Source organism: Neophocaena asiaeorientalis, unplaced genomic scaffold (assembly GCF_003031525.2).
Source record: "Neophocaena asiaeorientalis asiaeorientalis breed wild unplaced genomic scaffold, Neophocaena_asiaeorientalis_V1.1 scaffold46, whole genome shotgun sequence".
NCBI classification, from domain to species: Eukaryota; Metazoa; Chordata; class Mammalia; order Artiodactyla; family Phocoenidae; genus Neophocaena; species Neophocaena asiaeorientalis.
In genome coordinates, this window is record NW_020175393.1 from 3,807,225 (window position 1) to 3,819,576 (window position 12,352).

The 12,352-nt window shown below is 44.9% G+C and overlaps 1 protein-coding gene across 3 annotated transcripts in view; it reads left to right on the top strand.

The window, feature by feature from the left end:
• Positions 1-12,352, top strand: part of BRPF3 (bromodomain and PHD finger containing 3) — a 98,581-nt gene that overhangs the window by 15,416 nt on the left and 70,813 nt on the right. For all 3 annotated transcript variants that reach the window (XM_024765942.1, XM_024765944.1, XM_024765943.1), the window contains exons 8-11: positions 1,382-1,475; positions 5,015-5,112; positions 7,942-8,039; positions 12,090-12,244. In XM_024765942.1, coding sequence (XP_024621710.1) covers positions 1,382-1,475; positions 5,015-5,112; positions 7,942-8,039; positions 12,090-12,244 — 445 coding nt within the window. The remainder of the gene's footprint in view (positions 1-1,381; positions 1,476-5,014; positions 5,113-7,941; positions 8,040-12,089; positions 12,245-12,352) is intronic.

Sequence of the window (12,352 nt, forward strand, 5' to 3'; positions counted from 1 at the left end):
GTGACACCTTCCTTGTGTGGCTCTAAGGATTGGAAGTAGCCTATATAAAGCACTTGGTATATAGCAGTAGTTGGCAGCAGTTATTGTTGTCATCCTGTCAGTTATATCAGGCACAGCCAAACAGCACTGAGCACTAAAAATGAAAAATCCTGCTGTTGGGAAATAGGTCTAGACATCAGGCTCATCCAACCTGAGAGGGCCCACCACTTGGGGGCTAGAATCTGTTTCTCCTCCACCATCCCAGCTACCTGGTACCCAGGAATATTTTTGCACAAATGTAGTGGGTTCTCTTAAAAGCAGGTGTTGATCCTTTATAGATGAGGCACAGTAGGCTTTGGTGATTTAAATTGAGGTCATGATGTTAGAGGCAGAGCCAGGTTAGGGTCCAGATATGTTGGCTCAGACACCTGCTCTTACAGGTGTGACTTGCCTCACAGTTTTCTGGCTAAGGTATATGTGACTTAGAGCTCTTGGCTCAGCTATCAGACTTGTGGGATTCTGGATGGTGGTTGGGAATTGGATAGATAGAGAGGAGAGTTGAAGCTTTCATGGCAGGTGAGAGTCTTGTCCCTGGGATGACCAGACAGTCTTCATTTGCCTCTGAAGGGCTCCCTGCTGTAAACAGACCTTCCCTCATTCATACTTAATAGCATCCTCCATAAGTAAGAAGGTATTACCTTCACTTCACGAAAGTAGAAGCCAAGGCTTAAAGAGGAAAAGGGACCCATATTTCAGAGCCCAGTCTAGAACCCAGGGAATCTGACTCCCCATCATCCCAGGAAGGTCTGGTCTGCCTTAGATCTGCTGAAAAGTTCCCCCCATCCTCAACTTTGACTAGCTCTGCTAGATATCTCAGGGTGTGGTTGACACAGTCCTTATCTAGCTCCAACCTCCCCTGACACCATCCCAAAAGAATGAAGCTAGCTATTGCCAGCTGTGTGATGGATAGGGTGTGTGAGTGTTTATCTGAAGAGGCAAGGTGGGTGGGCTTCCCAAGAGGCAGAGGAGACTCCCTGATAATTGAGGCTTGAAATTAGAAGCAGATCCAGGAACTTGTGAACAAGCCGGAGTGAGGAAGTCTTGGTATTTCCCATTGTAGTCAAATGAAAGTAACTGGAATGAGCTATAGGCTATTTTCCTTCAAGTAAACCCAGAAGGATGGGAAGGTAAATGCAGTGTCTGTTCACTGCCCTAGCCAACATTTCCCCCAAACCTTTATCAGGTTCTCTCCACCACCCAAGACCCATTTCCCAAGAGGAGGGACCAGCCATCCTCTCCATCCCTCCTTGCTGAGCCCTCCCAAGGTGGCTGCCTCACACTGCAGCATGTGTCAGGGGAGGGGGGTTTCTACACTCAGGCTCACTTTGTGTGTTCTTGGCAGGTGTGACCAACGGCTTTGGAAAACACACTGAAAGCGGGTCTGACTCAGAATGTAGTTTGGGTCTCAGTGGTGGACTGGCATTTGAAGCTTGCAGGTAAGAACACTTGTCCCAAAGCCGTGTTTGCAGCTCTGCCACCTCTCCATTTATTTTCCTTTCAGCTGCAGATTCAACCTCCTCCTGCTTATCTCAGTTTTTTTCTTCCCGCACCCCTGTTATTTCCTGAAGCCTCTCATCTGTGACTCTGGTAGCTCCTAGGAAACGTTGTGACCCTTGACTGTCAGGCCTGATCTGACTAGGGGGGAGGAGTAGTGCTGATGCTTTATAGGGTTTGTAGATCTGAATTTGGCTCCAGAGGGTGGGGAGACCCTCTGTATTGCCCAGTGAAGTTAACATTTGAGCCAATCCCCACCCACCCCCTGGCCCATTTAGATAACCCAGTTATAGACATGGTTTCACCCTTTGCCTTTCGGGGCATCATAGCAGTGGTGTAGGAATAAGAAATGGACAGATAGGAAATTTGGAATTGCCTTTTAGTCTGACAAAGGCCCCAGCTCTTCTACCATCTTTGAGCTGGGAAGGGATGGGTTTCTTTTCCCATTCTTTCACCTGAAGGGAGGATTTCCGAGGCCAGAACCTTCAACTTTCTTCCATGACTAAGAGTTTATTGAATCTCTCTGCTCTGTGTTGTATGCTCTGCAAGACACCAGGGAGTGTGGGACTCTTGGAAATGGGAGACCTTCAGTGCCACAGAAGAAGAATGACTTGTCCTGAAGGCTGACCTCATGGTCCCTCCACATGGCTACTGGATGGATTCTAGGTTCAGAGCAGGGGAGGAGAGGTCCCAGGGCAGCACCAAAATACTATGTGTCTGTGTTTGAAGTGCTTCAAAGGCAGGCTGGGTGTAGGTTCTATTGGGTTCTCACTCTACACTGGTGCTGGGCTCTTGGAGGCCCCCAGATGCCCCCTTGGGCCTGGACTGCTCCCGTGCTGTAGCAGGGCCCAGCTTTCAGTGGCTCCTTAGAGATTTTCTTCCCCACCAAGCCTCAGAAATGTCCTAGCTGTCTTCCTCCATGTTACAGCTCTAGAGATATAGGAGGAGTGGATGGGAAAACACAGTTACCAGGCATAGAGAAGAGGCAGAGATTTCAAAATCATACAGGATGCTTCTAGCCCGGTCTGGGTTGGAGTTCCTGACTCCCTTCAAAGATAAGGTGCCTGGAAACCCAGTTCACTGGGGTGGGGTGGGAGTGGGGTTATCAAACTGTCCCCTCTTAGTCCTTGACTAAAGGTAGAAGGTGTGTTCGGCCCCTCCCTCCACAAAGGGTACTCTTCCCAGCTGTGAGCTGCAAGGAGCAAGCCAGGCCAGGCTCTTGTTAGCCTGCCCGTTCAGACTGCTTACCTTTCTGCAGAACATGCCAAAGCCACCAGTTTCTCTGGGGCCCTGCTCAGTGTGGGAACAATGCCCTTGGAAGGCGTTTCCTCTTTAGCTCAGTGGTTCTCAGTAGAATTTTGCGGTTTACAACAGGAGATTCAGGCCTTCAACTACAGGGATTTTTTTCTTTTTCTTTCTTTTCTTTTTTCCTACATTGTGGGGGTAAGTACATAAAGGAAGATCTTATTAATTAGACTAGAATCATATAATCGCAGAATAAAGAACCTTGAAAGAATTTCTGGTCACTAATCCCATCCCTGTCCCATCCTGTCCCTGGGTTTATCTTTTCTAATGATTTTCTGAGCAGTTTGGAGCTGCACCCTCTTCTTTGGGTCACTCATTCAATTATTAATTAAGCACTTACCGTGAGCCAGGTACTGTTCTAAGCCCTGATAAGGTGTCTGTTCTCAAGGAGCTTATCATCTAGAAGGGAGAGATAAATGTTAAGCCAGTAAGCAAAATAATTATAGATTGGGCTGTCTGCTTAGACCTGGGTAACTTAGAGAGAGGGCTGAAATGCAGGCCATGATCGAGTCACTTGTGCGTTTTTCTATGAAACAGGAACATATGGACCTAGTTTTGGTGTTGCATCCTGTCTCATTGAGCTCAACCTTCTCAGAGCTCATCATCTGATAGTATAACATTGGTAGTTTATAATATTCAAGTGAGACATTAAAATTTACTACCGTTTATATAATAATATTTACTGTATAACTGCTATTTATTGAATACTTGGTGTGTTCTGTACTGAGTGCTTGCTGTGTATTAATCCATTAAATCCTCACAGCAACACATGGGGAACACAAGCCTCAGAGAGGTTAACTTGCTCAGGGTCACAGAATGAATGAGTAGCACAGAGTGAGGTTCTGAACCCAGGTAGTCTGGCTCCAGAGTTTCTCTCTTAACTGCTTGGTTGTGCCCTCCTATGTTGTGTTTGGAGATGTCTCCCCAGATCCATGATGTGAACTTGGAGAGGCTTTCCTAATAGAACTACCAGTACCTTACATTTTTATAAGGACTCAGATTCTTTAAGTCCAGTGACAGATTTTTGTAGGGTGCATGGGAACTGAATTCTGAATGTGAACTGGGTGTTGTTTTTTCCCCAACAGGTCCTAATTTTGACTAGCAGGAAGAAAGCTCCCAACCTACTACTAACTGAAGGATTATGATTCATCAGGTTCTCATTGTGCCAGGTTTTCTGTAAAAGACCATGATAAAGTCAGTTATGATTCAGTAACGCAGGAGTACCCTACTCTCCAACCAGTCTTAACCCTGGCCTCTTCGTATCCCATTAGGGGTTTCTTAAGCATTTTTGCTCTACTGCAGGTTGTTGACTTGTCTTTTAAGCAATTTTTTTTGTTGAAATAATTATATAGCAGTAATATTTTTTAAAGTTTGAATGGGAAAAAACCATAGCCACATCATTCTTGCTCAGAGGCTTCTAACTGTGATTGTACATTAGAATTGCATTGGGAGCAACTTAAAAATACTGATGCCTGGGTGGGTTCCAGTTATACCATTATTCTTGTATTACTGTTCTCATTTTTGCCTATTACCTTCTAGTCTTTGTCTACTATATATTTTTTATCTCTTTGCAGTAGCCATATTTTAAAAAAACCGGTCTGCTTGGTAGTTTAAAAAAATCCATCTCTGTCTAAGAAAAACGTCACACACATAAAGTAGAAGTGAGAAGCGGATTGTTTTTCCAATTTAAAAAGTCTTTTCTAATTACGGAAGTAAGGCATGTCCATTATAGAAAATTTGGGAAAGAGGCAGATTTTTGTACCTCAAAAATAAATTGGTTTCTAGAGAAGCAATGTGAACCAGAGAGTTCAGACTTCTGGGCAGATGTGAGACAGGCCCTCCTCATGGCCAGGCTGCTTAGACTCTGGAAGGATTGACAAGTGCCTGGGTGACCTTCCCTCTGGATGAAATCCAGTGTCCCTGGGCAGGGGAGCAGGCCTCTCTTTCCAAGTTCAGTCCTTCCACATGGATGAAATGTTTCCTTAAGCCTCGTGGGAACATTCTGGTCAGAAGTATATCACGGGTTAATATGAGTTTTTAGGGGAAGGTGAGGAACCATTCTCCTTGAAGGGTTTTTGCAGCTCTGCTCCTAGCAGAGATGGGAGAGCAGGAGTGGATGTGTTACTCATTGAAATTGTTCATTTCGCTCCTCTCTTTCTCCCTGCTCTATATGCAGTGGTCTGACACCCCCCAAACGCAGCCGAGGGAAGCCAGCCCTGTCTCGAGTGCCCTTCCTGGAAGGTGTGAACGGAGACTCTGACTACAACGGCTCAGGTGAGGAGTGCTGCTGTACAGGTGCATCTTGGGGGACCAGGCCTTCCAGAGAACCAGTTCTGCGGGCTGCAGCCAGACCCTGAGCTCCTCCGAACCTGGAGGCACTGGTCAGGGAAATGGCCCTTCCTCCCAGGTCATTCATACTCCTTTTACTTTTTTTTTAATTCATCTTATTTTGAATAAGTAACACATACCGTGGTAACAAAAATCAGAAACGTACAAAAGGGTGCATAATGAAAAGCCAGTTCTCCCCTCCCTAGAATAGCCATTGTTAGCGGTTTTTTGTATGTCTTTCCAGATGTAATCCATATGTACACAAACCAAAAACTTGTGTGTATATTTAAAAGAGTGAGCAGAGAAGCCTAACATGCACATTCCTCTAAACCATGCCTTTTTTCAGTTAATAATATATCTTGGAGATTCTTTTGTGCTTTTTATTGGCTGCCTAATATCCCATTACATAGGTGTGCTATCATTTACTTAGCTGGCCCTCTGCAGATGGATGTTTAAATGTTTTTGTTTAATTGTCATAGTCAATGTTGCAGTGGGCAACCTTGTACAAAGATCATTTTGTATCCCTGGGGAGTATATCTATAGATATACTCTATTGCTGTATTGGAGGAAGTATGCATTTGTAATTTTGATAGATATTTCTAGTCTGCCCTCACAGGAGTAATATGATATCCTGTGTCACTGAATTTCACACATAACCCTGTAATTTCATGTGATCCAATGCTTCTACTCCCTACTGGGGTAAAATGGAGACATTCTACTCCAGCAGGTCCAAACAGTAAAACACATGGATCTTATCTCTTCTGACTGAAGGAATAAAGGACAGGGCAGAGCCAAAGGAGAGGACTGGGTGGTGCTTAGGTGGAACAGGTGCAGGGCTGGCTGTTCTCTGAGCACATCTCTGTCCAGCCCTCCTATGGGGGGTGTGCACTCTGGATGCCCTGTCTTTGAAGCTTCCATCTAACATTCAGCCTTCAGGGCTTCTCTTCCCCTCTTTCCTTTTCCCAACTGCTTTATTTTCCCTTAGCATCAGTTTCTTTTTCATATGTGTGTTGATGAATGCATGCCTGCATGTTTCATTACTGTCTGACTGTCAGTGCCCAGAAGGCAGGGCTTATGTCTAGGTTAATTTGTACAGCATCTAGTGCAGAACTGGGAGCGGATTGGCACGTACTTTGTGCTTCTGGTGGTGACATTTTATTCTTATTTTTAAAACCACGTAATTATTAAAATGATGCCAAAGGAAATTTAAAAAGGAAACTGACCTTCCACTGTTCCATCACCTTAACACAATTGTCTTCATTTCTCTATGTTGCCTTCTATTTATTTCAGGCACGTTTTTCACAAAATGCTAATCCAAAACACATGCTCTTTCATATTCTGCTTTTTTCAATGTTATCTTCCAATCAGTGCATTATAATTTACTTGTTTCATTGTTAGAATTTGGTTCTAACCAAATTTTAACATTATACATAAGGTAGTGAACCCATATTTTTGTTCAAAAGCCTCTTATTCATTTTAAAAGTTATTTTTCTAAGAACAAATTCCCAGGGAAGGAATTTACTGGAGTAGATTGTTCATACTTTTTTTTTAATGGCTCTTGAGACTTACTGCCAAATTATATTCTGAAAGGATTAGACTGGTCTGCAATTTCCTCAGCAGTATATGATTGCACCAGTTTCCCCACAGCCTGCCTCTTCAGTAATGGATTTTGTCTTTTTGTTGTTATTGCTATTGATTTAATAGACAGAAAACAAGACCTCATTATCAGGAATATACTTTATAAAAAATTATATATGTAGATGGTAATGTTTCCTTAGGAACATGATTTCTACTCTGTGGAATTTGGATCTTTTCCTTAGTTGAGTGTGGTCACCTCCCTGTTGCCAGCTTATAGACTGGGGAGGGGAAGGGAGGTTCCTCTGTGTATTCAGAGACATTTGTGAAGTACCCATCCATGTGTGCTAATGCATTAGGTGCAGAACAAAGTAAACCGAAGAGATGTGGTGCCTGCCCCAGGCAGGACACCCTGTGTAAGGTTCTGACAAAACTGGCAAGAAAAGAGTCTGCAGACCTGCTTGGCTCTGCTGAGTGCTGTGCAGCCAGGTGTCCTGGATAGCCAGGTATGGCCCTGTCAGAAAAGAACTCATTCAGCAAATAGTTTTACTGGGATATCCATCCCAGGCATCTTCTTCCATGAAGCCTCCATCATGAGGCCCACCAGTCAGGAAGGCCCAGAGAGCAGTTTGTGGCTTTGCCAAGATGCATTATAGTCCTTCTTCCTGCTGTCCTGGTGATGAAGCAGTTATATTTTTCCAAGGAACATCAACCTAGGGTTCTAGTTCAGAGGTCAGCAAACTGTAACCTGTTGCCTGTTTTTGTAGGGCCCACGAGCTAAGAATGTTTTTTACATTTTCAAATGATTGAAAATCAAGTGAAGAATGACATTTTGTAACACGTGAAAATTACACAAAATTCAGATTTCAGTGTCCAGAAATAAAGTTTTATGGGAATATAGCAGTGCTTGTTCATTTACCAATCGTCTGTGGCTGCTTTCATGCTACAATAGTAGAGTTGAGTAGTTGCAATGGAGACTGCAAAACCTAAAATACTTACTATTTGGCCTTTTAAAGAACAAGTTTGCTGTCTCCTGATCTAGTCTTAAGAACTTAGGAGAGGGTAGGGAAGAGGAAGGGTGGAGGGGATGTTTCTGACTCATTCCTGGGCTGTCCCAGTCAAATGGAGGCCCCGGGCAGGCCTCCTGGGCACCATTCCATGCCCCCTTGGGCACTGTCTCCTCCCCTCCCCCACCCCCAGGCAGAAGCCTCCTGATGCCCTTTGAAGACCGTGGAGACCTGGAGCCCCTGGAGCTGGTGTGGGCCAAGTGCCGAGGTTATCCCTCCTACCCCGCCTTGGTGAGTCTGCCTGATCCTCCTCCCTCCCAGGGGTGGTCTGGCCCCTGCCTTGCCTTGGGGGCTTATCTGATTGGATCAAGCCAGGAGAGTGTGATTGGGAGTCAGGGTACCTTTAGCTGCAGAAGGGAGGGAGGTTTTATCCCAGCCTGGGTGGGTCACACCAGCTAGACTCCCTGCTTAGGGCTCTTAAAATAGGTTAAAGTATGCTGACAGAAGCTAGGGCTCTTAGTGATTTAATAGCATATATTTATTTGCTAAATAAAAAAAATTATCTACTATTCATAAAAGTAAAATGTGCTCATTGTAGAAAATTGTAAAAGCTGTTAATAATGCTTAGGTGTTTTACTAAATGTCTGTCATGCTAAGTTCTTGAAATGCTGAGGAAGGTATGGTTATTCTCGTTTTATAGGGGAAAAAACTGAAGATCTATTTGCTACCATGGTCATCTAGCTATTAAGTGGCAGGGTTGGAATTTGAGCCCAGGGCTCAAAGTGTGTGATGTCAAAGCCTGTGTTCTGAGCCACTGAGTTCAAAATCACCCACAGTGCCATCTATTCAGAGATTACCTCTTGATGTATATCCTCAGCCCTTTTTTTTTCTGTTTAATGCATAAATGTGCATAAATATGAGACTGTGCTCTGTTTAACCTCCCCTTCACTTAACAGTACACCATGAGCATGCATGTCTTATGCCATTAAACATTCTTCATCAGCAGCACTTTCATTACTGCATCATCTGCAGTCGTATGCGTGTACCTTATTTTAACCATTCCCTAGTTGGTCATTTAGATCATTTTGAATTTTTCACTATGATAAACAGCCAGCAGTAAGCATCATTGTAGCTTAACATTTGTGCATATCCATGGTTATTTCTTCACAGTGAAGAAGTCTTAGGAATGCCTTCTTGGGGCATCTATGTAAAATTCTGATGCAAATTGCCAAGTTGCCCCTTAGAACATTAGTTCTGGTTTATACTCCCACCAACGGTAGCTAAAATTTCCATTTTTTCCATCGTGGCAGTAGCTAAAAATTCTAATTTTTACCACCCTGATTGTTATGTCTTAGGGCTCTTTCTATATTAGGGAGGTAATATCCATCTGGCCCTGAAAATACTGATTCTAACCTTTGGGGCATGTCACAATCATCTGGGGGAATTTTTTAAACAATGTAGATCCTGAGGCCCCATCTCAGAACAACTGTATTAGACTCTCTAAAGCCAGACCAAGGCATGAATATTTTTGTTTCTTTTTTTTATGACTATTTTTTTTAACACTCCCCAGATGATCTATAGTGGGTGTTGAGAACCGCCCTGCCAGCCTATGCGTGCACACAGAGCTCTGAGCCTCTCCCAGCTCATTTTTGTCTATGGCTCTTTTCATAGACAGCAGCCTCTTAAGGTGAAGAGTGCAGGAACTCTGATCCTTTTTGGACAGGTGAGGAAACTGTAGCTCCAAGAGGTTATATGACTTGCTGGAGTCATATTGGAACCCATGCTACCAGCTTCACCCCCTGCTTAGCAGTGGCAGGTGGGAGATCCACATTGTGATCCAGCGCTGAGGAGGTTGGACCTGTGGCTGCCTTCACAGGCTCCATGCCCAGCTGTCAGTGAGACCCCCAGCTTAGTTGCTGAAGAATTGATTAAGACTGTGCAGGTTTAGTTTTGTTTTTTTTAATCTCACAATACAAAGAAAGCCAGTCTAAAACTAGTCTCTTTTTTTTTTATAAATTTATTTATTTATTTTTTGGCTGGGTTGGGTCTTCGTTGCTCTGCACGGGCTTTCTCTAGTTTCGGTGAGCAGGGCCTACTCTTCGTTGGGGTGTGCGAGCTTCTCATTGTCGTGGCTTCTCTTGTTGTGGAGCATGGGCTCTAGCCGCATGGACTTCAGTAGTTGTGGCATGTGGGCTCAGTAGTTGTGGCTTGCGGGCTCTAGAGCACAGGCTCAGTAGTTGTGGCGCATGGGCTTAGTTGCTCCACAGCATGTGGAATCTTCCCGGACCAGGGATCGAACCCGTGTCCCCTGCATTGGCAGGCGGATTCTTAACCACTGCGCCACCAAGGAAGCCCCTCTTTTTTTCCTTTTTAATTATCTTCTTAATCATACATTTTCTTTTGTGATAAAGAAATTCAGCCACCACCTGAAAAAACCTACCACCTGAATACAACCTGTGTTTTTATTTTGGTTTATGCTCTCCCAGTCATTTTCCTCTGTATACTTAAATATGTACTTGCACATATAGTGACTATACGGTTTTTAAATTTCTGAGGCTCTTGTTCTTTAAAAAAATGTTTTTTGTTTTTCTGTAAAAATTATGTATCTACATTGCAGAAGCTTTGGAAAAAGAGAAAATCAACACAAATCGCAGCATTATGACATCATCTATAAGCATTTTGTATTGTTGCTTCTATTTATCGTTTATATATTATAGCCGTAACAATGGTGTGTGTACACATTTGTTATGTAATGTGTTAAATGTTATTGCAGACTTTATTTCCATGTTGTTTTACATGTGCATGACATTTGAGTGAATGGACCATTATTTATTATTTGGGGATACATTTGCCTCTGTCTTCTTTAAAAAGGGAGGCGAGCTCCCCTTAAGAGGCAGACTTGCCCATCTTGCTTCTGCCCTTGGGGGGACACTTTTCACAGTCTGCCCCACTTTCCAAGCCAGGCACTATCCCCACTGTTGATAATCGAGGAAGTTCAGGAGGGCTTGTCTGGTGGTTCTCATTAGGACCCTCAGCTTCAGTCCCAGGAGGGACAGACAGGCTGGGAGTTAGAGTTTTTACCAAATCACACAGCTGGGGGCAGGGTAGTGGTGGTTCTTCCTTAGAGTAAACTCTTAACTAGAGGACCTGCTTTTAGCTGCTTATCTTGAGAAGGATGTAGGGAAGCTGGCAAACACCCAGAAGTAAATAGAGCAATTTATTATTATAAGAGACCCCCTGGGACAGGGTATAGGAATTAAGATTGCTCCATCTCTGGAGAAAGCTGCCTCCTCTGTAAGTTTCCAAGTCTCCCTGGCCTTGGTGCACAGAGATTATCAGCCAGCTGCTCTGGAAGCAGGGGCTGTGTAGGAGGCAGTGGGCAGCAGAGGCCCAAGCCTTGTCCAGGCGCCTGGTTTTAGTCCCAGCCAGCTACATCCTTCTGTGCTTGGCGTTCTCCTCTGTCAGCTAGTACTTGTCAGCAGACTTCTCAGCATCAGCAAGAGGATGAAATAAGATGATGTGTGAATAATTAGGAGCTTTGGTAACTTTGTCAGTGCTCCACAGAGCTGGAGAATTATTGTTATGTTGATGCCACCAGGCATTTTGCTGAGCCCTTGCCCTTGTGGAGCCTGCAGCCTCAAGGACTCATTCTTCCAGTGGCCCTTGTTTCCGACCACATCATTCTCCCCTCTTCAGCAACCCTCCACACTCAGTCTTTTGCCTTCTCTCTGATTTTACCGTGGAGGTGCTAAAATTGTATCTGGTCTATGCACCAGGAAGGATTATAGTCAGACAGGAAGGTGGTGGGTAACCAGGAGATCTGTTTAGGTAGAACCAAAGGGATGGGCCCTCTGGCCGATTCAGGACTTTCTTCACAGCCATGGTGTCTAGGAAGCCCCTGAGATTTTGAAATGAATTGCACAGGTTCTAAAGGGAAATTGGCAGGGGAAAAAAATGGCCTCCATTCCTCTCCCCTAAGGGACATTGGGAGGAAGGTGTTTGTCTATCTGGCCTGGACGTCAGAGGGCTTCCACCCTGGCTTCCCAGTACTTCTCTTTCAGCTCTGGGGCCTGACAGTTGATGGAGCAAGCTCCCTTGTCAGAAGGTCTGATTGGAAAGGGCCAAAGGATTAGGACAATACCTGGGGAAACAGAGTCAGAATTTCTGTTTGGGGTACTGAGGGTCATTGGAAGGGGTCAGCCCCTCCATCACTGCGTTGTGGGCCGAGCCAATCCCCTGCATAGCTTTGGTGTACGGTGGTTCAGTGGTTAGTCCTACAGCAGGGTGCACTGGTCACCCCATCCACCCCCCGCTGAATGCTGTCTCCTTTCCTGCTTCCAGATCATCGATCCCAAGATGCCCCGGGAGGGCCTTCTGCACAATGGCGTCCCCATCCCCGTCCCCCCACTGGATGTGCTGAAGCTGGGAGAGCAGAAACAGGCCGAGGCTGGAGAGAAGCTCTTCCTTGTCCTCTTCTTTGACAATAAACGCACCTGGTGAGTGGGTGCTGCTGCTGGGAGGGTGCACCAGGATGCAGGCCAAGGGGCCCAACCAGGTGGCTGTTCTAATGCTGACGTGCCGGAGAGGTACACAAAGGGGCTGTG